General features: G+C 45.1%; 1 protein-coding gene across 1 annotated transcript in view; it reads right to left on the minus strand.

The window, feature by feature from the left end:
* The window catches only part of LOC141210089 (catenin alpha-2-like), a 592,305-nt gene that overhangs the window by 555,001 nt on the left and 9,667 nt on the right, over window positions 1–27,637 (minus strand). The window contains exon 2 of the mRNA XM_073664707.1: window positions 1,655–1,760. Within this exon, the coding sequence (XP_073520808.1) occupies window positions 1,655–1,756 (102 nt within the window). The 5' untranslated portion in view covers window positions 1,757–1,760. The remainder of the gene's footprint in view (window positions 1–1,654; window positions 1,761–27,637) is intronic.

Raw genomic sequence — 27,637 nt, forward strand, 5'->3', positions numbered from 1 at the left:
ATCAAAGCATATTCATGTGTGTGAATGGCCCAGTCACAGGTGAGCTTGGAGACCTGTGTACGACTGCCTCCCTTCTGCTAACTCTAACACTGAGAAAAGGGGAAAGGAGAGTAGAGAGAATAGAGCCAGGAGCAGGAAAGATGTAGGTCAGCTTTTATTAGGCACTGGTTAGTATGGTTATTTGTACACAGTATTTCCATACACAATATTGGCACCATTAGTAGGTATGACACATAGTATCATTCAACATAAGCCTCATCCCCTGCACTGAAACATTGTGACAAATTATCAGGATCAAGAGAGAACATTTCAGCTGCTCACAGAGCATTGTCTAGACTTAATACTATTAGTCCAGATGAGACCGATCACAATTCGTATGAAGTTCATCTCTGTGGACCGTAGTGGAATATTAGAAACTTAAAAAAAAAATGCTCCTAAATGTCATGGAAGCTCTCGAATGTGTCAGATCATAAAGCCAATGTAACAGAAGGAAGACACAGAGACAATGTATCTGCGGGATCTACCTAGAGAGATCTAGTGGGGGTGTATGCAGGGGGTCCAGGAGCTAAGCCGGGCGCCGGCTGGGTTATACTGCCATTTTGTTGGCAGAATCAACATTGCCACTTCCCTTTACCTGCCTCACTACGGTTGAGAATTGTATCCCCCCCATAGGTGGTGCTGTAGATCATCCTTCTAAAGTTCTTTGCATATTTTTTTCCCATGAAGCATTGCCCTCCAGCATCTTCCTATGGAGAAACATGCTTCCTCCTTACACCATAAACATATAGAGAAGCTCTATGGAGAAAATATTCAGATACCAGAAAACACTGAAGAAACAAATCCAGTATCATTTTTTATATCACCAGCAAGAGTCCAAACCACTGGACCCAATGATCGCCTCATGACATACCCCAAAAAAGCAAGCAAGGAACAACCTTCATAAACAATCATGGTGTTGGAGAGATGGCACAGCAAGGGCATGGATGGATCAGCACAGAAGATAGGTCCATAGCCCTTTATAGAGTGGTTCTGGTGGGTAAGGGGGGTATCATTGGATGGATGGATGGATGAACCAGCAGAAAAGATAGGGCCATAGCCCTTTAAAGAGTGGTCCTGGTGGACAAAGTGGGAATCATTGGGAGGATGAATCAACAGAGTAGATAGGGCCATAGCCCTTTATAGAGTGGTCCTGGTGGGTAAGAGGGGCATCATTGGTTGGATGGATGGATAAGTCAGCAGAGAAGATAGGGCCATAGCTGTTTATAGAGTGGTCCTGGCAAGGGGTCATCATTGGATGGATGAGCCAGCAGAGAAAATAGGGCCATAGCCCTTAATAGAGTGCTCCTGGTGGGCAAGGAGCATCATTGGATGGGTGGATGGATGAACCCGCAGAGAAAATGGGGCCACAGCCCTTTATAGAGTGGTCCTGGTGGGTAAGAGGGGCATCATTGGAATGATGGATGGATAGATGGATAGATAAACCAGCAGAGACAACAGAGAAAATGGGACCACCACCCTTTATAGAGTGGTCATGGTGGGCAAGGGGGCAACATTGGATGGATGGATGAACCAGCAGAGAAGATAGAGCCACAGCCCTTTTTAGACTTTTCCTGGTTGGAAAGGGGGGGTATTTTTGGACTTCCCAGGCTCTTACCTGGGTGACGAGTGGCTCCAGGAGACTCTCCACAGTAAGAGTTCGGATCTCTAGACTTTTGGGGTCCCATTTAAGAATTATTGGTGATGTTGCAGATGTCATTTTCCTGGAAAAAAATAAAGGGAATGTTCATTAATGAAAACACATTAGAAAGCAGAAATCTGGGCAACAATCACTGTGCAGACTGAAATATTGTCAATTTGACATCACAGAAATGAAAAGTTTTCCATAAATAATTCACAAGTTCTACAACCTTCTTGGGTGCTTTAGGTTTCATGTCCAGATCTCTGCTTGCTGTATGTGACTGTACACAGCGCTGTTCACATCTACAGGTATTTGTTAGAATTGTATCCAGTCTGGACAATCAGCAGTGAGCTGAGCTCTTCAGTAGCACAGACTTGTCTCTGGGGCTTTGTTACAATGTAGCAGTGTAGGGGTAAAATGTGTCAGCCATGGAGGAGAGGAGAGTCTGGGGACAGTCGTAGTAAAGTGGAAAGAAGAGTTAGCTTTACACGAGATTTCACTCTCTGAATGGAAACAAGAAAGACTCTATTCACTGACAGCAAGCAGAGATCTTAAATATCTGATGGACAGAAACAAAGTAAATTATGAAGTTTTCAGAACTTTTCACAATGGAGACATTTCATCTCTATTAAACTGAAAATTAAACTTACAAAAGCTAAAAGTTTTAGTGGTAGGTATATGGAATTTGCAACCTGTGCGGGGGCCCATAGAGGCGGGGGCCCATAGAGACAGGCCCATAGAGGCAAGGGCCCATAGAGGTAAGCCTACGGAGGTGGGAGACCATAAAGGCAGGCCTATAGAGGCGGGGGCCCATAGAGGCGGGAGACCATGAAGACATTTCTATAGAGGTGGGGGCCCATAGAGGCATGGGCCCATAGAGGTAGTCCTATGGAGATGGGGGCCCATAGAGGCAGGCCTATAGAGGCGGGGGCCCATAGAGGAGGGGGCCCATAGAGGCAGGCCTATAGAAGCAGGGGCCCTTAGAGGCGGTGGCCCATAGAGGTAGGCCTATGGAGGTGGGAGACCATAAAGGCAGGCCTATAGAGATGGGGGCCCATAGAGGCGGGGGCCCATAGAGGTAGGCCTATAGAGGCAGGGGCCTATAGAGATGGGGGCCCATAGAGGTAGGCCTATAGAGGCGGGGGCCCATAGAGGCAGGGGCCCATAGAGGCGGGGGCCCATAGAGGTAGTCCTATGGAGATGGGGGCCCATAGAGGCAGGCCTATAGAGGCGGGGGCCCATAGAGGAGGGGGCCCATAGAGGCAGGCCTATAGAAGCAGGGGCCCTTAGAGGCGGTGGCCCATAGAGGTAGGCCTATGGAGGTGGGAGACCATAAAGGCAGGCCTATAGAGATGGGGGCCCATAGAGGCTGGGGCCCATAGAGGTAGGCCTATAGAGGCAGGAGCCCATAGAGGTGGGGGCCCATAGTGGTAGGCCTATGGAGGTGGGAGACCATAAAGGCAGGTCTATAGAGATGGGGGCCCATAGAGGTAGGCCTATAGAGGCGGGGGCCCATAGAGGCAGGGGCCCATAGAGGCGGGAGCCCATAGAGGTGGGCACATAGAGGCAAGGGCCACTTTGGCTACAGGACTTTTTCTAAACATGTCTGCTACTTTTCTCGCAGTATCCACAAGTTTTCATGTCTCTAATAGATTATACAGCAATATCCAAGTAAGACAATTTTATTTTTCTATCCTCTTCATCTAGAGCTGATGTAACCATTACTCGTTTACTGACCACCAGGGATAAAACACCCATTAACTATCCCAGATCATGAGTTATATTACCGTTAATCACTTTACCGCTGTAAATGTGGCGCCCTACTACGCACGGGTGCCATAGAACCCAGTAGGGTGCATGGATGGACTTCTCCACAAGAGGTCCTCATTACATTCACACGCCTCCACCCTACCACCTCAGACCAGCAGAGGGAGCCCGTTAGGGATATATAGGGAGGGTGGAGCCAGGCAGCTCAGTGAGTTGTTCAGTTGTGAGTCAGAAGTCAGAAGTTAGTTCAGAGAGTGTGCTGGCACGTAGACCAGTGACGAGGCATCACGCTGGCTGCAGTGCTTAGGCGAGCCAAGGCCTACAGCACGAGTTGAAGCCTAGTGAGGGCCCTCAGTGTGGCCGACGGCAAGGAGGAAAGGAGAGAGGAGTTGAGGGGGCAGAGGAGCGTACAAGGCTCACCCCGAACTATACACCGGACGCCGGGTCCGCGCCTACAGAGACCCTTTATACCCAGTAGGGACCACCGGATACCTGGAGGACTGCAAGTACCAGGTCGACCAACGCTGACTACCGTACCAGGGCTAGGAGTCACGAAGGCCCCAGCATCCAGGGAGAGTGATCTCCAAGAGAAGGCCCTACCACCAGGTCAGCAGGTGCAAGAGAGAAAGAGAGACAGTAATAAAGCCAGGCCTAGCTCCAGGCAGGTCAGAAGCTTAGCAAGTGAAGGCAACGGATCAGGAAGCCCTATACCCGCTCACTGGGGAGAGTCCAGAAGTGCACCCTGCGTACCGAGTACCCTGGACCGTACCTGCATCTACACCAGTAAAGGGGTCATTTCTCCCTGAACCGTCCTCGCCGTCTCTCACCCGTACCACCATTCATTCCCCCACGCTGCCCTGAGGCCCGCTCCACCTGTGGGGAGCCGTTCCATCATAAGCTGCCCTAACATCTGCCTCAGAGGACTGCTCCGCAGCGATGGCACCCTTTTAGCCGCATTCCAGAGGTGGCGTCACGAACACTTTACAAATCCGCTATAATTAATTTCCCTTTTCGTTGACCGCCCTGGGCCATGGACCAGGCCAGCCACCGTGATATCCCCCACCGGCATCCAGAGGCCCGGCTGCCGAGTACCCCACAGCCCTGGGGGCGCGTCATAAACCTCCAGGATTTTATCATTCACATCTATAATACCCTGGACCACCAGGGATAATATTATTAAGTGTTTCACTTTCCCAGGCTTCCAGGTATGTTATCTTTAACTCCTTCAGAGGTTTATACTAGCAGGAATATAACCATGAGCCCCATTCATTAATCTAAATAACAAGGGATAGTACCATTAACCATTAAAATACCCTAGACCACCAGGGATGTTATCATTAATGCCATTACTTCCCTGGACCTCCAGTGATATTACTAAAGCGGTATTCCAGTCTTTTGCTAAAAGTTTGCATTCACTCCCCAATCCTCACACTAGTTGAAATGTGCCCGGACATATGGAAATCGCGTACATGTGGTCACATAACCGCCCACGCTCACCGCCGGCACTGGAGAATCCTCAATCCTTAATTCATTCATTGCCCTTGACTTGATGCACCCTTTAACTCTAGACCACCAGGGATATAACTATACTGTAAGTCCTATTACCTGGATGATTACAAGGAATATTACCAGTTTACTACTCTAGACCTTCAGGGATCTTGCCATTAATCCAACCACAGCCATAGATCACCAGGAAAATAACCATAAGCCACATTGACTAACTTAGATCACAAGAAATGGTTACAATTACTTACTTCACTATCCAAGATCACCAGGGATGTTATCATGGTATTATACAGCCATAGACCTCCAGTGATTGTGCCATACCCTACACCACCAGGGAAATAACTACAAGACATTCACTATCCTAAATCAGGAGGGATGTTACCATTAACCACTTTACTACACTAGACCACCAATTATGTTGCCATTACCCCAATCGATGCCATAGAGCATCAAAGAAATAACCATAAGCAACTTTTACTAATCGAGATTACAAGGGATAGTGATGAGCGAGTATGTTTTATTAATCTTTTGCCGAGTATACTCGGGCGAGCACCAAGTATTTATAGCGTGCTCGGGCTTTAAGTTTTCGTCGCTCTGTGAACATGATTTGCGACTGTTTCACAGATTTAGTACATATGGGGAATGCTGGAAAAACAGGCATTCCTCACATGTATTAAATCTGTCAAACAGTTGCAAATCATGTTCACGGAGCGACGAAAACTTAAAGCCCGAGCACGCTATAAATACTTGGTGCTCGGCCGAGTATACTCGGCAATAGATTAATAAAACATACTCGCTCATCACTAGATATTACCATTAACCACTTTACTACTCTAAACTAGTGATGAGCGAATGTGCTCGCCACTACACGGTACTCGCCCGAGCATCATGGTGCTCGACAAGCACGGCGAGTATTTCCGGGTTGCTCGGGCGGGAACTCGGGTCCCCTCCCTGCATGTTTGGCGCTCTTTAGAGAGCCAATGAACATGCAGGGATTGCCTGCCATGCACTGTAATGCCGTGGCCATGTTGGTTGTGGCATTACAGTGATTGGTTGGCCGCACAGCGTCATCAGGTCTATATCAGACCTGGCGCCGCCATGCTCATCACAGTCACTCCGGATCAGACAGTGTAGGGAGAGGTGCTGCTGCGTCAGGGAGAGATTTGCTTGCCTATTAGGTAGTATAGGGAGAAAAACCGTACATTACACATATCCATCTTAACAAACAGTCCTTCTGAGGACTAACTAATCCATTTGCAGAGATATCAGGCAGGCAGTGTATATAGGCAGGCAGGCTGGGTATATAGCAGACTGCAGTGCATATAGCACAAGAGGCTCCATTCCAGTTCTGTCGGCTGCTTCTGGATATTTCTGGAAATAGGCCCAGGTCTCAGGGGCCAGGAATCCTTTTTTTTGCATCTTAATTCTCATTATTTGCTTAAAAAGCAATCCAGAGAACATGTTTTTTCTGCGCCATTTGCTTGTTGGCACTGCAGAATACAGCCAGGTCCTTTCCATATTACAGCGCTAAAAATCCATCTATGTAAAACTGTGTTTTCTCCGTCACATGGATCACATATACGTTTTCAGAAAATACTGCCATTTCTGGCCTCCATTAAAAATTTCTTTCAGTGTGTCAGTGAAGCAATTCACCGCAGTTTTCTGTTCAAACTACTTACCTACAGGCCAGGTATATAAAACTCAGTTTTCTCTATCACACGGATCACATATAAGTTCGCTCCAAACTCAGTCATTTGTAGTGAGCGTGGAAGATACTGTCCTCCATTTAAAATGGGCAAGGTACGTGGCAAGGGACGGGGAACTGGGCGTGATGGTAATGGTGCAGGCAGAGGACGAGGACAAGGCCATGGGCAAGCCGAAATTGTGCCACAACAAACACCCACATCTTCTCGCCTGACCTTCCTGTCCCAATTCCTAGGGGACCGCAGCGCACCACTATTGAACCCAAAGCAGTGTCAAAAGGTTGTTGGTTGGATAGCGGATAATGCTTCCAGTAACTTAGCCACCACCACCACCACCCTGTCTTACACACGGTCAAGTCTCAGTAGCTGTGAGTCTGGACCGCATATTCCTCACCCTGATCCTCCTTCCTCCCACCATGCCGAGTAACCAGAGACAACGGATCCCACACTTGGACACTCTGAAGAGCTGTTCACTTTTCCATTTATAGATTCGGGCCTCTCGCCCGGTCCACTTGAAGCGGGGCAAGAGGAGATTGCGTGTAGCGATGCCCAAATATTTGAGCAGCCACGGTCACATGAAGGCGACGGTGGGAAAGTGTCACAAGAGGTGGACGATGATGAGACACAATTGCCAGAAAGTCAAGAGGAGGACAAGGGTGCAGAAGTGGAAGACGAGGTGGTGGATGATATAGTAACTGATCCAACCTGGCAGGAGGACATGAAGAGCGAGGACAGTAGCACACAGGGGGAGGGAGGCAGAACACCCCAACAGGCAGGAAGAAGCAGTGTGGTGGTCGCAGACAGAAGGCAGGCAACCATTCCCCGTAACACCAACACGAAGGAAGTTGCCAGTACAACTGTTAGGTCTTCCCGAGTCTGGTTGTTTTTTAAAGACTTTGCCGATAACCCCAAAAAGGCCATTTGCACCACCTGCCAGGCCAGCATCAGCAGGGGTGGCAAAACGACCAGCCTGACCACCACCAGCATGATCAGGCACATGGCAGCAAAGCACCCGACTTTGTGGGCCGAACCACAGGGTCCAGGAACAGTGTCTGCGTTTGGCACCATTGCTTCTTCCGCTGTTGTGCATGCAAACCAATCCCCTGTCCATAGTGCATGCGAAGATGCCTCCTGCCCTGCACCTGTCGTTGCACACTCTCAAGTAGCAGCATCAGGAAGCACGTCTATGCCCTTGTCCCAGCACAGCGTTCAGTTGTCCATACCCCAGTCCATGGAACGCAAGCGCAAATATGCAGCCAATGCCCCACAGGCCACACTACTAAATTCTCACATTTCACGACTGCTTGCGCTCAAAATGTTGCCTTTTAGGCTTGTGGAGACGGAAGAATTCCGCAACCTGATGGTGGAGGCCGTCCATCGGTACTCGGTCCCCAGCAGCCATTATTTCTCCCGCTGTGCCGCCCCCGCATTACACAAGCAAGTGTCCCAAAACATTAGCCGTGCTCTCAACAAGGCACTTACCGGTAAAGTCCACCTAACCACGGACACGTGGACAAGTACTTGTGGGCAGGGACGGTACATCTCGCTGACGGCACACTGGGTTAACATAGCGGAAGCCGGGACAAAGTCGGACCTTGGGACGGAACACGTCCTCCCGACGCCAAGGATTGCGGGCCCTAGGTCAATAAGGGTTGCCCCCACGGTCTACAGCTCCTGCACCTCATCCTCCTCCGCCTCCTCCTCCTCTTCAGCCTCCATCTCCGAAATTACCACATCAGTCACAAGCTGGAAGCACTGTAGCACTGCCTCAGCCAAGAGGCAACAGGCTGTGCTGAAGCTAATATGCTTAGGTGAAAAACCACACAATGCTAAAGAGTTGTGGACAGCTCTGAAAGAGCAGGCAGATCTGTGGCTCCCACCGCTTAACCTACAGCCAGGCATGGTCGTGTGTAACAATGGCCGGAACCTGGTGGCGGCTCTGAAGCAAGGCGAGCTCACACACGTACCATGCCTGACCCATGTGCTTAACCTCGTGGTTCAGCGGTTTCTCAAATCCTACCCGGAGCTGCCGGATCCGCTTGTTAAAGTACTCCACCTGTGTGCCCATTTTAGAAAGTCAGCTACAGCTTCCGCCGCCCTTGCAGTGTTTAAGCAGCGTTTGTAGCTTCCTGCTCACAGACTGGTGTGTGATGTCCCCACTCTTTGGAACTCTACACTGCAGATGTTGGGAATGATTTGTGAGCAGAAGAGGGCAGTTGTTAAGTACCAGCATCAACAAGGCCGTCGCTATTCAGTTCAGACTCCACACATAAGACCTCAGGAGTGGACATGGATGTCAGACATATGTACCATCCTCCAAAACTTTGAGGACTCCACCAAGATGGTGAGCGGCGATGATGCCATAATTAGCATCAACATCCCACTTCTCTGTCTTTTGAAACGCTCTCTGCTCACAATCAAAGAGGATGCATTGCAGGCGGAGCACGATGAGATGGAGCAAGGAAACATACAGGGTGATTACACACAGCCAAGCCTCATCTCATCCGAACGTGTATTGGGAGGCAATGATTAAGAGGAGGAGGAGGAAGGACAGGAGCTAGATTCATGTACTATAGACGGTACTACCTGCACAGCTGTCATACGGTCTATTCAGCTTGGATGGCCAGAGGACAGAGAGGAAGAGGAGGAGGAGGAGGAGGAGAGCATGGTCAGTCATCCTCTTGGTGAGGACACGGAAGTCTTGCCTGTTAGTAGTCTGGCACGCCTGGCCGAGTTTATGTTACGCTGCCTTTCCCATGACCCTCGCGTTCTCAAAATTTTGGGTGACAGTCATTACTGGTTGGTGACACTTCTAGACCCACGCTACAAGGAGAACTTTATATCTCTTATTCCTGAGGCGGACAGGTCTACAAAAATGGGGCAGTACCATAATGCCATTGTTGCGGAACTATTAAAAAAATTCCCATCTGAAAACGCTGGCGGCAGAGGGCACACTTTGTTGGACAACCAAGGAGTACCGGCGAGAGAGACACAACTTCAATCCAGCAGAGGCAGGGGAACACTGTCAAAGTTCTGGGAGAGTTTTCTCAGACCCTCCCATCGGACAGGCCCTGAGGCGCGGTGTACTCTCACAAGGAGTGCAAAGTTTGGGAAGATGCTGAGGGAGTACCTTGCCGACCGTACCAACGTCCTCCGTGATTCCGCTGTGCCTTATAATTATAGGGTATCCAAGCTGGATACGTGGAATGAACTGGCTCTCTATGACTTGGAAGTACCTGGCCAGCCCTGCTGCCAGCATTTTATCAGAGCTGGTTTTTAGTGTCGCTGGTGGAATTATAACTGATAAGCGCATCCGACTGTCAACTGAAAATGCTGACAGGCTAACTCTTATAAAAATGATCAAGGGCTGGATTGGTCCGGACTTCTCAACACCACCGAATGATAGCAGTGTAACATAAACTCCAATCCAGTGTCTTTTCTTGGGAGGTGTATTCCCATGCACCTTTTCACACCTACACATGGGTATACGCTTCCTGATTTTGGCTATTTGCTCTTGTCCTCTTCCTTCTCCTCATCCTCCACCACCATATCACCAGGGTGAACATGGTCCATGATGCAACACCCACCTAATTTTTTTAAAAGGTGTTTACAAAGCCGGTAAAAAAATTTTTTTATACAGTATGTTCATGTATACCCCCAAGGGGAAAATGTTTGTCAGCCCATACACTTAGTGCATGGGCATTGCAAGTATAGGAGGCCCGCTTCTTTCTAATGGGAACATTTTTTTATGAGGCCCTCCTCCACGTCTCTTCCAAGGGTTATTGAAGTGCCTCCAAATTTTTGGCAGCCCTTGCATTCACTGCATAGGCCAACACTATGGGAGGCTCTATTCTTTCTAATCGGAATTTGTCATTACTGTGGCCCTGCTCTATGTGTCTTTAAATTCTTAGTGGGGTTTTTCCTTAAATTGGTCAGCCATTGGATTCACTGCATACCCTATAACTGTATAGCAGACCCTCATCTTTCTAATGGGAACATGTCGTACCTTGTTACTGTGGCCCTGCTCCATGTGTCTTTATATTCTTAGTGGGGCTTTTCCTAAAACTGTCAGCCGTTGGACTCACTGCATACCCTATAACTGTATAGCAGACTCTCTCCTTTCTAATGGGAACATGTCTTACCTTGTTACTGTGGCCCTGTTCCATGTGTCTTTAAATTCTTAGTGGGGTTTTTCCCAAATTTTGGCAGCCCTTGCAGTCACAGCATGGGCATTACCACTTTTAGGAGACCCGCTCCTTTATAATGGGAACATTTTTTTACTGAAACCCTCCTCTATGTCTCTTCAAAGGGGTATGGGGATGCATCCAAATTTTTGTCAGCCCTTGCAGTCACTGGATACACAATAACAGTATAGGAGACCCACTTGTTAATAAAGGGAACAACAAAGCATAGCCGGCTGATGGCTCTCTAACAATGGCTAGGGCCGACTGCTGGCCTTTTGAGAATAGTAAGGGTCATCTGATGTCCCTATAAAAATAGGCTTTATGACTTTCAGAGTCCCTCCATCATAAATAAAACAGGATGTGTCTGATGATGTGTCACACACCACATTGCCAGATAAGGTTGTAAATGTTAAAATAACATTTCCCAATGAATGCATTTGTCTTAAAAAAAAATGTAAAAAAAAACCAAACAATAGGATTTTTCTTTAGTATAGAAAACAGAGTCACCAATTTAACAACAATGTAATCACATTGTTCAGCTCATGCACCTCCTCCTCCATCTCCGAAATGATCACATCAGTCACAAGCTGACAGCACTGCAGCACAGCCTTGGCCAAGCGGCAACAGGCTGTGCTGAAGATAACATGCTTAATGCTTAATTGACAAACCACCCAGCGCTGCAGAGTTGTTGAAAGCTGTAACACAGCAGCCTGATCTGTGGCTCTCCCCGCTGAACATACAGCCAGGCATGGTCGTATGTGACAATGGGCGGAACCTGGTGACGGAGAAATGACAGTCTGGGTAGATACGGTTTCCCTCTATGCCAGTCCTTTCACCGAGCTAAAGAATATGGCTGTGGTGAAATATAACTCCCACTGAGAAGCTGTTTCAGATTGAAAAACATTGTGCAATTCAAAGGAATTGATTCTGAGGGCGAAACTTTCTCCCCCGCTCAAGAGCCCCATAGCAGCTGTAAAGTTGGCGCTATCAAGAACTCTCCTGAGGTAGAAGCCAAGGCACATCAGAGGATTCTCTGGTGGGACCGTCCAACCCTGCCAAAAAGCAGTCCTGGCTAAGAAAAGTGTGTGGGAAGGTTCCCAGACACTCTATGGCTGCTTTTTTACTGAGGAGGAAACACATGCAAACACGTGGAGAACTTACAAAGTCCTTGCATATGTTGTCTTTGCTGGGATTTGAACCCAGGATCCCAGCGCTGCAAGGCTTCAGTGCTAACTACTGATCGAATGTGCTGCCGTTCACCCTCTAATATCTAACAGGCTGGAGAAACTTGCACCTACTGCCACCCTATCTTCAGCTCCTTTATGAGAAAATGTATTTGGGCTGCCACTCAGTCTACCAAATAAAATTCCTGAGAAGGAAATTGGGGATGGCTTCGATACTGGTACTGGGGGCAGTGCTAATACCATGGCGTCGCACCATAGTTAGCTGGAAATATTCCAGGCTGGTAGGAGGCAAGCAAATTCCCATAGAAAAGTACCAGCAGTAATGTTCAGGGACTCGCGCTTGTAGAAGACGGAGACAATAGCGGGAGAAATAGTGATGGCTGGGGACCGAGTATGGACACGAGGCATGAGGCATGTGGTTGTGAAAAAATTCCGCCTCCACGAGCCTAAAAGGCCACATTTCGAGTGAAAGCAGCTTTACAGGACTTCCTGTGGGAAATGACACGCAGGGTAGATAGGGTTTCCCTCTATGCCAGTCCTTTCACCGAGCTAAATACAACTGTCAGCAAAAATAGTTGTGGACTGGCTCCGTACGGTCCCTGGCCACATTCACCTGACCACGTGTTCGTGGTTAGGCGGTCCTTCCCAGTAAGTGCACTGGGGAGGGCATGGGTAATGTTGTGGGACCTGTGCTTGTGGAAGGCGGAGGCGATACCGGGAAATATAATGGCGGCTGGGGACCGAGTATGGTCACTCGGCCGCCGCCGGCATGAGTTTGTGAAAAGCTTCTGCCTCCACGAGCTTAAAAGGCCATATTTCAAGTGCAAAAAGCTGCCCAGAAATCTGGCAGTTTAGTGTTGCGGCCTGTGGGTGGGTGGGTGGCTGGCTGCATACTTGCACTTGCATTCCAAGTAACAGAAAACTAAGCAGATGGTGGCCTCTATCATCATCATGGCCTCACCTCGGCACTATGAACTCTCCTGAAGGAGAAGCCAGGGCCCGCCGGAGGAGTCTCCGGTTCTCTGGTGGGCCCGTCCAACCCTGCCGCAAAGAAGCCCTGGCAAAGAAAAGTGTGGGGGAACATTCCCGGACACTCTATGGCTGCTTTTTTAATGTGGATCGGCCATGCTCATGCATGTTATTTCTCAAACGGCATTGCAGATCAGGCCATTGTCCAACTCTGTATTCAAGAAATTAAATGCGCAAAGAAAGATGTGTGTGTGTCAAAGCACCACCGACAAGGGCGAGTTGATGTTGGACAGGCTGCCATTGCTTCTGCAACAAGCTGCATTACAGGACTTCCTGTGAGAAATGACACCCAGGGTAGATAGGGTTTCCCTCTATGCCAGTCCTTTCAGTGAGCTAAATACAACTGTCAGCAAAAATAGTTGTGGACTGGCTCCTTACCGTCCCTTGCCACATTCACTTGTCCACGTGTTTGTGGTTAGGCGGTCCTTACCAGTAAGTGCACTGGGGAGGGCACGGGTAATGTTGTGGGACCCACGCTTATGGATGGCGGAGAAGATACCCGGAAATATAGTGGCTGGGGACCGAGTATGGACACCCGGCTGCCGCCAGCTTGAGGTTATGAAAAGCTTCCGCCTCCACGAGCCTAAAAGGCCACATTTCAAGTGCAAGCGGCTGTCAAAAATTTGGCAGTATAGTAATGTAGCCTGTGGGTGGGTGGGTGGCTGCCTGCATGCTTGCACTTGCATTCCAAGGAATGGGTAGGGACAACTGAATGTGGCAGTGGGACAAGGACGTGGACGGTGATTGTTGCAAGTCTGCAATGACAGGTGCATGGCGGGAGGCATCTTCGCATGTGCCAAGGATCACTTATGATGGGCACACTTTTAGGCAGTGACCGGGGAGTCAGAGTTGCTTCCAGAGGTCTTCCCCATGCTGTGCCCATGACTTTTCAGCACTGTATGCATGTGTCTGATGATGTGTCACACACCACATGGCCAAATATCGATGTAAAATGTTAAAATTACATTTCCTGGTGAATGCATTTGTCTTGGTTGAAAGCAATGCAAAAGTGCAAAAACGCATCAAAAACGCAATATGTGAACATAGCCCAAGATGTGGAGGAGTATTTTTGTTTTTGGTTATTTATTTTGCTTTATATACATTGTACATGTCATGGAAAGGATGTTCCTTAACATATTTCCTAGGAAAATCCATTTTGGTTTTGTTTTTGCATGTTTTATTGTGAGTCCGTAAAAGTGGCGTAATACTCTGACCACATTGATAGAAGTGACCTGGGAGTCAGAAATGCTTCCAGGGGTCTTCCCCATGCTGTTCCCATGTCATTTGAGCACTGTTCCCATCGATTTTGACAATTTTTAGGCCCTCTGCAGACCACCGGGGGAAGCCGCCTGAAAAATGCTGGAGTTTCTCATAGACTTACATTGGGCTCGTTGCTTGGGTCGAGCACCCGAGTATTCCAATTTGCTCGACCCGAGCATCGCGCACCCGAGCATTTTAGTGCTCGCCCATCACTACTCTAAACCACCAGGGGTGTTAACAACTTTACATCCCTTGACAATTAGAGATGTTATCATTAGCCACCATACTACTAACTATACTAGCAGGGATTTTATTAACCCATTTACTGCCCTAGACCACCAGGGATATAACTAAAAGTATAAATTAATAATAATAATAATAATAATAATAAAAAGTGTCATTAGCTATCCCAGATAAGAAGAAATAATACCTTTAACAATATTACTACTCTAGACCACCAGTCATATCATTATCCACTATATATACACTACCGTTCCAAAGTTTGGGGTCACCCAGACAATTTTGTGTTTTCCATGAAAACTCATACTTTTATTTATTAAATGAGTTGCAAAATGAATAGAAAATATCGTCCAGACATTGACAAGGTTAGAAATAATGATTTTTATTTGAAAGAATCATTTTCCCCTTCAAATTTTGCTTTGGTCACAGAATGCTCCTTTGCTGCAATTACAGCATTGCAGACCTTTGGCATTCTAGCTGTTAATTTGCTGAGGTAATCTTGAGAAATTTCCCCCCATGATTCCTGAAGCCCCTCCACAAGTTGGATCGGCTTGATGGGCACTTTTTGCGCACCATACGGTCAAGCTGCTCCCACAACAGCTCAATGGGGTTGAGATCTGGTGACTGCGCTGGCCACTCCATTACAGATAGAATACCAGCTGCCTGCTTCTTCCCTAAATAGTTCATGCATAATTTGGAGGTGTGCTTTGGGTCATTATCCTGTTGTAGGATGAAATTAGCTCCAATCAAGCGCAGTCCACAGGGTATGGCATGGCATTGCAAAATGGAGTGATAGCCTTCCTTATTCAAAATCCCATTTACATTGTACAAATCTCCCACTTCACCAGCACCAAAGCAACCCCAGACCATCACATTACCTCCACCATGCTTGACAGATGGCGTCAGGCACTCTTCCAGCATCTTTTCAGTTGTTCTGCGTCTCACAAATGTTCTTCTGTGTGATCCATAAACCTCAAACTTTGATTCGTCTGTCCATAAAACTTTTTTCCAATCTTCCTCTGTCCAATGTCTGTGTTCTTTTGCCCATATTAATCTTTTCCTTTTATTAGCCAGTCTCAGATATGGCTTTTTCTTTGCCACTTTGCCCTGAAGGCCAGCATCCCGGAGTCGCCTCTTCACTGTAGATGTTGACACTGGCGTTTTGCATGTACTATTTAATGAAGCTGCCAGTTGAGCTGTGAGGCGTCGATTTATCACACTAGATACTCTAACGTACTTGTCTTGTTGCTCAGTTGTGCAGCGGGGGCTCCCACTTCTCTTTCTACTCTGGTTAGAGCCTGTTTGTGCTCTCCTCTGAAGGGAGTAGTACACACCGTTGTAGGAAATCTTCAGTTTCTTGGCAATTTCTCTCATGGAATAGCCTTCATTTCTAAGAACAAGAATAGACTGTCGAGTTTCACATGAAAGTTCTCTTTTTCTTGCCATTTTGAGAGTTTCATAGAACAAACAAATGTAATGCTCCCGATTCTCAACTAGCTCAAAGGAAGGTCAATTTTATAGCTTCTCAAATCAGCCAAACCGTTTTCAGCTGGGCTAACATACTTGTGCAAGGGTTTTCTAGGGTTTTCTAAACATCCATTAGCTTCTTACACAGTTAGCAAACACGATGTACCATTAAAACACTGGAGTGGTGGTTGTTGGAAATGGACCTCTATACACCTACGTAGATATTTCAATAAAAACAAGACGTTTACAGCTAGAATAGTCATTTACCACATTAACAATGTATAGAGTGTATTTCTGATTCATTTAATGTTAACTTCATTGAAAAAAAAATGTGCTTTTCTTTCAAAAATAATGACATTTCTAAATGACCCCAAACTTTTGAACGGTAGTGTATATATACTATACTGTCTATAGATCTCCAGGGATGGATGTTCTCTTTTACTCCAGCATTGCCCTTGACCTCTGGAGAAATAACCATAAGCCTAATTTTCTGATCTCCATCACCAGGGATGTTATCATTAGCCAATATACTTTCCTAGACCACCAGGGATGTGATTATTAAACCAGACATTGCCCTAGATTATAATAATAATAATAATAATAATAATAATAATAATAATAATACAAATCTTTATTTTAATATAGCACAAACATATTCCGCAGCGCTTTACATACATTTTCATCGCTGTCTTTGGAGTGTGGGAGGAAACCAGAGAACCAGGAGGAAACCCACCCATCCTAGACCACCAGGAATATGACTCAAAACCCCATTTCCTATTCTAGATCACAAACAATATTACCCTTAAGTATCCTAGACCACCAGGGATGTCATTATTAATCCTTTCATTGCTCTAGACCTCCATGGATGCTATGGCTAGACCTTTCGCTGGCTTAGACCACCAGGGATGTTATTATTAATCCTTTCATTGCTCTGGACATTGATTAATGGTATGATTAGCCCTTTCATTGGCTTAGACCACCAGGGAAGTTATTATTAACCCTTTCATTGCTCTTGACCACCAGGGATGTTAATACTAATGCTTTCACTGCTCTAGACCACAGGGATGTTAATATTAACCTTTTCATTGCTCTAGATCACCAGGGATGTTAATAGTAACCCTTTCACTGCCCTAGACCACTAGGGATGTTATTATTAACCACTGTATTGCTTTTTATTGCTTTAGACCAACAGGGATGTTATTACTAACCCTTTCACTGCTCTAGACAACCAGGGATGTTATTACTAACCCTTTTGTTGCCCTAGACCTCCATGGATGCTATGGTTAGCCATTTCCCTGGCTTAGACCACCAGGGATGTTATTATTAACCCTTTCGTTGCCATAGACTTCCAGGGATGCTATGACCATTCATCTGCTTTGACGGTGCCCTGTTACAAATTCTGTGTTGGGGCCCAGGAGCTTCACATAGCATCTCTGCTTCATGGTGATAAATAACAGTAGGACCCTGGCAGACGCGAACCTTTCCTTAGCCCCATATGAGGCCATATGTTTCATGCACGGGTGAATTTGAAATTAATTACGGTTTTAATCAGAATCACGATTTTATACTTTTCTGTTCCTAAAGTGAAACATCTCCACTGCCGGGCGGCCGGTAGAATACTTTTAGACCGATGGCGACAAGGTGAAGCTTCAGAATCCAATTACAGCCGCTCGGCCCCGGTGGAGCGCTACTGGAATGAAGGTGTCGCCACTGATTTCGGGAACTCGCCTCTCAAAGTGTCCGGCTGTCAGTGTAGCCGCAGTTACAAGGAGTTTTAGAGACTACGGATGAGGCAGACGGTAATATTGACCCTGAAGGAATTATAAACAGATCTTTACAGAAGAAATGCACAAGACGTGTAGAATAGAGCTGTCTCCTCCGGGTCAGGGCGTTACTGCACAGCAAAGACAACCTGTCCGCAGTCAGCTCAGCAAGGACGATACACGGGAGATCGAATCCCAGGACATTCTTTGTAGAGGATGATGTTGGCTCAGATTGCAGCTTCACAGCATTCTAAAGTGGGCAGGAATAGAATGTTCAGCAACCAATCACAAGGAGGCAGGGATAGAATGCTTAGTATTCAATCACAAGTGGGCGGGGATAGAATGTTCAGCATCCAATCACAAGTAGGTGGGGATAGAATGTTCAGAAACCAATCATAAGTTGGTGGGGATAGAATGCTCAGCATCCAATCATGAGGGGGCAGGGACAGAATGTTCAGCATCCAATCATAAGTGGGTGGGGATAAAATGCTCAGCATTAAATCACAAGTGGGTGGGGATAGAATGTTCAGCATCCAATCACAAGTGGGCAGGGATTGAATGTTCAGCATCCAATCACAAGTGGGTGGGGATAGAATGCTCAGCAACCAATCACAAGTGGGCGGGGATAGAATGTTCAGCATCCAATCACAAGTGGGCATGGATAGAATGTTCAGCATCCAATCATAAGTGGGTGGGGATAAAATGCTCAGCATCCAATCATAAGTGGGTGCGGATAAAATGCTCAGCATCCAATCACAAGTGGGTGGGGATAGAATGTTCAGCATCCAATCACAAGTGGGCAGGGACTGAATGTTCAGCATCCAATGACAAGTGGGCGGAGATAAAATGCTCAGCATTCAATCACAAGTGGGCGGAGATAAAATGCTCAGCATTCAATCACAAGTGGGTGGGGATAGAATGCTCAGCAACCAATTACAAGTGGGCGGGGATAGAATGTTCAGCATCCAATCACAAGTGGGCGGAGATAAAATGCTCAGCATTCAATCACAAGTAGGTGGGGATAGAATGTTCAGCATCCAATCACAAGTGGGCGGGGATAGAATGTTCAGCATCCAATCACAAGTGGGTAGGGATAGAATGTTCAGCAACCAATCACAAGTGGGTGGGGATAGAATGTTCAGCATCCAATCACAAGTGGGCGGGGATAGAATGTTCAGCATTCAATCACAAGTGGGCGGAGATAAAATGCTCAGCATTCAATCACAAGTGGGTGGGGATAGATTGTTCAGCATCCAATCACAAGTGGGTGGGGATAGAATGTTCAGCATTCAATCACAAGTGGGCGGAGATAAAATGCTCAGCATTCAATCACAAGTGGGTGGGGATAGAATGTTCAGCATCCAATCACAAGGGGGCAGGGATAGAATGTTCAGCATCCAATCACAAGTGGGTGGGGATAGAATGCTCAGCAACCAATCACAAGTGGGTGTGGATAGAATGTTCAGCATCCAATCACAAGTGGGCGGGGATAGAATGTTCAGCATTCAATCACAAGTGGGCAGAGATAGAATGTTCAGCATCCAATTACAAGTGTGCGGGGATAGAATGTTCAGCATTCAATCACAAGTGGGCGGAGATAGAATGCTCAGCAACCAATCACAAGTGGGTGGGGATAGAATGTTCAGCATCCAATCCCAAGTGGGTGGGGATAGAATGTTCAGCATCCAATCACAAGAGGGCGGGGATATAATGTTCAGCATCCAATCACAAGTGGGTGGGGATAGAATGTTCAGAATTCAAACACAAGTGGGTGAGGATAAAATGCTCAGCATTCAATCACAAGTGGGTGGGGATAGAGTGTTCAGCATCCAATCACAAGGGGGCGGGGATAGAATGCTCAGCATTCAATCACAAGTGGGTGGGGATAGAATGTTCAGGATTCAATTACAAGTGGGTGGGGATAAAATGCTCAGCATCCAATCACAAGTGGGCGGGGATAGAATGTTCAGCATACAATCACAAGGGGGCAGGGATAGAATGTTCAACATCCAATCACAAGTGGATGGGGATAAAATGCTCAGCATCCAATCACAAGGGGGCAGGGATTGAATATTCAACATCCAATCACAAGTGGGTGGGGATAAAATGCTCAGCATCCAATCACAAGGGGGCAGGAATAGAATGCTCAGCATCCAATCACAAGTGGGTGGGGATAAAATTTTCAGCATCCAATCACAAGGGGGCAGGGTTAGAATGCTCAGCATCCAATCACAAGTAGGTGGGAATAAAATGCTCAGCATCCAATCACAAGTGGGTGGGGATAGAATGTGCAGCATCCAATCACAAGTAGGTGGGGGATAGAATGTTCAGCATCCAATCACAAGTGGGTGGGGATAGAATGTTCAGCATCCAATCACAAGGGGACAGGGATAAAATTTTCAGCATCCAATCATAAGTAGGTGGGGATAAAATGCTCAGCATTCAATCACAAGTGGATGGGGATAGAATGCTCGGCATCCAATCATAAGTAGGTGGGGATAAAATGTTCAGCATCCAATCATGAGTGGGTGGGGATAGAATGCTCAGCATCCAATTATAAGTGGGTAAGGATAGAATGTTCAGCATCGAATCACCACATGAGAATGATGACAGCAGAAGGAGAGGAGTGTGTTTATTTTGTACGCCCAAGTCACCTGTCCAATCTTAGTAATGTGAGGACAGACTGTATGTTTGAGGAGCTGCCCACTTACTAAAGACTATGATACTTTGCCAGCAACGGACCACCATTTTTGTCAATATTATTATTCTTTATTATTAGTGATTTACTTGTTATGTTTTATATAGTTCTGCTTACTTGTCAGTATGTAAGATTCACTTGTAAAATGTCCAGCATTCCACTAATCTCATCTTTATCTCAGGAGTCCATTGTTTCAACAGCCAATAATCTCATTAGGTGAGTGTAGATTGTAAACACAGTGGAGCCGTCACCACAGGGGGTCTTACAAGCAGTCTCAGATGAAGGCTTCTAGAATATTCTTCATTGTTTTAGCGAACAGTGAATGTTTAAGGGGGAGGGTGTGATCACTTCTGACCTGGGAGGGGACTGATCCCAGTGGAAGAAAGGAGAGACATGTTTTAGAGATAGTTGTGTGGAAGGATTGAAGGAAGAGGATGGAGACCGTGGACTTGGAAGGATGGATGGATAAACATGTTACCATTATGGATTATGTCGTTTGGATTTAAACTTTCTTAAAAGGACTGCGGCTACTGGATACCTGTGTTTCATTATTTTATCTGCCGTCTAGAGGATCATGGACTGTGGCTACAGACTATACAGGCTGGAGATACGAAATCTGTGGGCCAACCAAAAGTTGGGAGACAGTGAGTATGGCCTGATACAAAGCCAGTGGAACTACTGAACCCAGATTGGGAACTTGAGGACTGAGAGAACTGTATTTTGGCTAGTTACCTGGAATTGCTTTATTACCATGGCTGTGATCAATAAAATATTGTTGCATCGTTAACCTGCCTAGGTGATTACTTACAACCCACAACCTCAGATCTTTACAGTATGTAACATGAGCAGTAGGGAGAGGAACGAGGGCAACTGGAAGGTCACCGACTGAAGAAGTGGGGTCCACAGCAGCACAGAGTATTTCAGGAGATGTCATTCATGATTGTATTGATAAGGACAAGGCTGTATGTGACCATGCCAATGTTACAAGGAGAGTAGAGTACAACACAGACTGATGACTGTATAATGGAGGAAGCAGGGCTCACAGCAGCACAGAGTATTTTACCAGTGAAGCGTGTCAATTTTGTGAATGACATTGACCAGTCCGTTCCTGTGATGATGTAAGTGTGGACAAACATGAGTGTATGTGACACAGGCAGAGTCATGAAGTGAGAAGGGGAATGTATGAGAGGTGCTGTGGCCCCGCAGCGCAGAGGATTTCAAGGGTGCTCATGCTGCTGAAGTTACTAATTACAAGGTTGCATGTGATAGGAGCACCATGTAATGAGGGAATGAAGACAAGAGGGAGGTTACAGACTAATAGTGGAAGAGGTGAGGTCATCAGCAGCACAGAGTATTTCAGGAGAGGATTGTGCTGATTGTATGGGAGGTGGTGAGGATGTTACTGAGCACAGGACTGGATGTGACAGGGACAATGTCATAATGTAGTTAGGGGCAGATATAGAAGGAGCTGGGTCCTCCCGCAGCACAGAGTATTTCAGGAGAGGATTGTGTCTGGCTGTATGCGGGGCAGTGATCTGTCTGTGCTGGGTGATCTTTAGAAAGATCTTATCACTTGTCACCCAGCATTTCCAGAAGCTGATAATTACACCCACCTTAATCCCCGGGCGTAGCGCACAAACCAGGGGACATTGGTAATCTGGGTGATTCCGCGTTCGCTCTACCTGCCACCGTCTGATCCATAAAATGATCATAATCGTCTCTCTCTGAGCACAAATTCGTTCCCTTTCCTTTTTTAATTGAACGGTGCGGTGAACATAATTATCCATTTGGATCAGGCAATATGCTCGCTGTACCGCCATATGTTTCTCTATTTATAAAGGCGATTTTCAGAAATCACTCCGCTGCCGTCACCAGCCGTACCCTGTAGTCAACCAAAAAAGATGAGACTATAAATCCCCGACACAGCCAGTGCTTAAAGGGGTGGGCGTCATAGATAGCGTCACAATGGAAACCCTAACCGTAAGCGTTATAGAGAACCGACGACTTATAGGGGAGAGGTGGTCTGGCTTAAAGGAAAACCATCCTAATAAAGGGAGTCTCCAATATTGTCCCACTTCTTTCTCCTTTTATAAAGTTCACCTAGATATTTGATGTTCCTCTCTGTTGATTGCCCCCTGCCTAAAACAAATCCAATCTTTAACACATCCCTTAAAGTCCACCCCTCAAAGTGTTTCTCCTTTCTCAACTTTTTACCAACTCTCTCTGAACATATGTGAATCTACCGGGAATAGGAGAGAACTCCACCCAAAAATATCTGAAACCTCTGTGATTCCCAGATTTTTTTTCTACCATTGGAGTCAGGGATGTGAGGAGTAGATGTTGAAAGTGAGTGACTCTTAAAACGATGGTAAAGTTCCACTGGAAGGCAGCGAAACGTTGGTGAGTACATCTTAAAAAAACTGTCACTTACCAGAAATATGTAACTTTTTAACCTGACGTAAGTGCTCCTGTTCTCCTGAATCCGGCGATGTTTTTCTTTTCTTCCTGCGCCTCTCCGTTCCTGAGATATAGTTTTTTATACTAACTGGGTGTGGTCCTCAAGAAAAGACCCACAGAGAAGATTTGAGACCACGCCCACTTAGGCAACAAGACTAGATTTAAATACAGGGAAGAAATGGCTATATCTCAGGAACTGAGAGGCGCAGGGATAAAAGAAAAATGGCGACAGATTCAGGAGAACGGTGGCATTTACACCAGGTATTAACATTACATATTTATGGTGAGTGAAAAGTCCCCTTTAAATGGTTATTTCCATTTAGGATATACCATTTCTTCATAATCAGTAGGATCCAAATTCTGGGAACTTAAAATTAAGCTTTTAGACCAATTAGCATAGCACCCCCTATACCGTAGTACAGATCCCTTCCAGAAAATGAGGTGGGCTGCAATTCCTTGTACAACCGTGTGACAGGTAACACTTAAAAGGGCAGCCCAGAGCGCGGACCCCACTGACCATAAAGTGGAATACCACTTTAATTCAGATAGACTCTAATGAAGATGCAATCCACTTACTCCCTGCAGAGGGCGATAACGTAAAGAAGCCCACAACTGTTTACACTTCAGCACCAATTATTTCCATCACCTAAATACAAGTATTTTTAGGCTAAAAATTATTTTTGCTATTTAGTTTTGTTAAAAGTTTTGCCCCGTTAGTCTTTTACAGGCTCTTTGTTTCCTTGCACATTTATGGCAATGATATAACTGAGACTCCATGAGTAAGCTTGTTGGGGAGCTGATAACTCTTTTTATCTGTCTTTAATGAACTCCTTTTGGCTGATTGATGACCTTATCAAAGTTATGTTCAACTTTGGTGTCGTCTGTGGCCCTAAATCAACACAAAGGAGTTCAGAAAAGACAAATAAAATAGTTACAAGCTTCACGTCAGAACGAGCTCACTGACAGATTCTCAGTTATATCACTGCCAGAAATGTGCAGGGAAACAAAGAACCTTTAAGACCAACCTGTTACAAACCTAAGTTGTAAGACTGCCTAAAATACATGCTTTTAGGTAATGAAAAAAAATTGGGTGTCCATATCCTTTTAAGGGAAAGCAGTAGTGCGCTCCCCTATAGGGAGTAAGTCTGTTGTATCTTACATTAGTAGAGTCTATGTGAATTAAAGTATAATATCATCTTGAATAATCCAATCACTTTATGATCAATGGGGTCCGGACTCTGGCCTGCCTACCTATCCGGGAAATATCAGAACGAGCTCGCTGACAGATTCTCAGGGAGTCTATAACAGTCAAACATTGCAATTTTTTGTGCATTTTACTTCCAGCATCTGACTAGTTATTTTTAAGTAACGGAAGATGGATCTTAACACTTTCTTCATTCCTAGTGTGTCGTGTATAACCCCCCCTGTCATTTAATTTATGGCCGCCCATAGAAAACATAGGTTTCCATTGTAAATTTGCTTCTTTCTCCTCTTGGACTGATGTTTCATTCTCAAAATTCTCAATTCATGGCTTCTTCTTCAGTAATTACAGGCTTTCCCATTAATAACATAGGAGATGACGGTTGGTGCTCGTAAAGTTCTATGGAACTAGCAGCAGAATGTTCGTGTCGCCATAGAATTTAAAAAGCCTCAACTGTCATCTCCTGTTTCAGTAATGGGAAACTCTGTCCTCACTGAATACAAATATACAGATTTTACCCCTGAATTGAGAGAGAATGATCAGTCCAGGAGGAGAAAGAAGCAGATTTCTCTGATAAGATATATTACAAAGTTTCTTATTTTCATGTGTGTTCTTGATTTATTAAATAAAAGTTAAAATGAAGGTTACTCTTTAACCCCTTCACAACATACGATGTAAATTTTCATCATCTGTCGCATCCCCAACTTTGATGCGGACTCCGGCACTGAGCCTGCATCTTTCCACGCAGATGACAGCTCCAAGTCCCCTAAGGGGACTATTAAAGTAAAAAGTGAAAAAAAAAAAGCAATAGTTCAAATAATCCACTATTTAGCCCCATAGAAAATTAGAAAATAAATACACATATTTGGTATCGCTGCGTTCAGAAATGCCAGATCTATCAAAATATAAAATAAATCAATCGGATCAGTAAATGACGTAAAATTCAAACTCCAGAATTAGGTTCTTATTTCCGCTCAACATTGCAATAAAAGGCGATTGTATCTACCCTAAAAGGGATCAATAGAAACGTCAGCTCAGGGCGCGAAAAATAAGCCCTCACCCGACCCAGATCCCGAAAAATAAAAACACTGCAGAAAATGGCAACAAAAGGAAAAACTTTTTTTTATATAAATTTTGGATTTTTTTTCAGCACTTAAATAAAAAAAGAACCTGCACATGTTTGGCATCTGTGTACTCGTAATGACCTGGACAATCATAATTCCAGGTCAGTTTCACCATATAGTGAGCATGGTAAATAAAAAAAATAAAAAAAAACAATTGTGGAATTGCAATTTTTTTTGCAATTTCTCCATACTTGGAAGTTTTTTTTCCTGTTTTCCAGTACATTATATGGTCAAATTAATGGAGTCATTCAAAAGTACAACTCGTCCTACAAAAAAATTAGGTCTGTACAGTTTCTATTCACTGACACCAAGCAGTGATAGATCAAACCTCACTTTTATAGGAACGATGTAATGTCCCCTAAAGCCTCTGGGTCCCAATGCAAAATCTGAACCAGGAGACCAATCCATCTATAAATGGGTCAGTCCTAATACTGCTGTGGTTTTATGTGTCTCTTATAGGGTGGGGTGTCAGAGAAGCATTTCCATTGTAAAAAAATAAATAAATGGGCTCTCTTTCTCCTTTATGCACTGGATATATTCTGCAAACTATCATGTAGTTGGGAATTCATATCCTACACCCTCCGGCCCACCAGGATTAAAAAAATTAATATAGATAACAAAATGTATTTGTCTTATGTTCCAGATTTCAAGCAAAAGCGAGCGACAGAATAACAAAAGCAATATTAAAGTCACAGCTGTAACCAGCAGTTATACTGTATGTTCTCCCAGTGCTCTTGTGTTTTATTCCCAGAAGCTACAAATTCCCCTCACCCTCTAAAACCTACTGACAGATTAGTCGGCTTTTATGAAAAAAAAAAGAGACATGAAATTGCAAAATCGGATTGTGAGAAGAACATTGAGAGAGACTGATGTGTGTGAATACAGCATGCCTTATTCTCAGGACCTCTGGCCCACCAGGACTAAAACGTTCAATATATATGACAAAATGCATTCATCTTCATGCTTCAGATTTTGAGCAAAAGAGGGCAGCAAAACAGCTAAAAATCAACACTGAGGTTCTGAGTTCGGCCATCAGCAATATGTGGTTTCAGTGCTTTTGTGTTTTTCTTCCAGAATCTCCGAATTCCCATCACACTCTAAAAACCTGCTGACAGATTAGTTGGCGTTTATGAAAAAAAGAACTGCATTAAATTGCAAAATTAGATTTTGAGGCCAATATTGACAAAGACTGATGTGAGTGGATACAATATATCTTATCCTCAGGCCCCCTGGCCCACCAGGACTAAAGGTTTCAATATAAATGACAAAATGAATATGTCTTTATGCTCCAGTTTTTAAGCAAAAGATGGCAGCAAAATAGCTTAAGCAACACCAGAAGCAATATGTAGTTCCAGTGTTTTTTTTGTGTTTCTCCCAGAATCTCTGAATTCTTATCACACTCTAAAACCTACTGATAGATTAGTTGGTTTTTATAAAAAAAAAAAAAAAGCGGAATGAAATAGCAAAATTAATTTTTTTGTGAACAACATTGAAAGAGACTGATTTGAGAGAATATAACATATCTTATACTCAGGCCCTCTGGCCCACCAGGACTAAAAGAAGCAATATACATGACAAAATGCATTTGTTTTTATGTTCCAGGTTTTGAGCAAAAGTGTGCCACAAAATAGCTAAAAATCAACACTGAGGTCCTGAGTTCGACCATCAGCAATATGTAGTTCCAAAGCTTTTGTGTGTTTCTCCTAGAAGCTCTGAATTCCCATCATACTCTAAAAATCTACTGACAGATTAGTTGGCTTTTATGAAAAAAAGGAAAAAAAAAGCTGCATGAAGTTGCAAAATTAGATTGTGAAGCCAAAATTGACAGAGACTGATATGAGTAAATACTACATGTCTTATTCTTAGGCCCACCAGGACTAAAAGCTTCACTATACATGACAAAATCCATTTGTCTTTATGCTCCAGGTTTTGAGCCAAAGTGCACAACAAAATAACTAAAAATCAACACTGAGGTTCTGAGTTCCACCATCAGCAATATATAGTTTCAGTGCTTTTGTGTGCTTCTCCCAGAATCTCCAAATTCTCATCACATTCTAAAAACCTACTGACAGATTAGTCAGCTTTTATGAAAAAAAAAAGCTGAATGAAATAGGAACATTTTATTATGAGGCCAATATTGACAGAGACTGATGTGAGTGATAACAATATGTCTCATCCTCACGCCCTCTGGCCCATCAGGACTAAAAGATTCAATATACATGACAAGACGCATTTGTCTTTATGCTCCAGGTTTTAAGCAAAAGTGGGCATCAAAATATCTAAAAAAAAAACACCGAAGTCCTGGGTTCGATCATCAGCAATATTTATTTCCAGTGTTATTGTATGTTTCTCCCAGAATCTCCGAATTCCCATCAT

Source organism: Phyllobates terribilis, unplaced genomic scaffold, assembly GCF_046119375.1.
Source record: "Phyllobates terribilis strain yellow unplaced genomic scaffold, ASM4611937v1 Scaffold_1__5_contigs__length_1240528914, whole genome shotgun sequence".
Lineage (NCBI taxonomy): Eukaryota > Metazoa > Chordata > Amphibia > Anura > Dendrobatidae > Phyllobates > Phyllobates terribilis.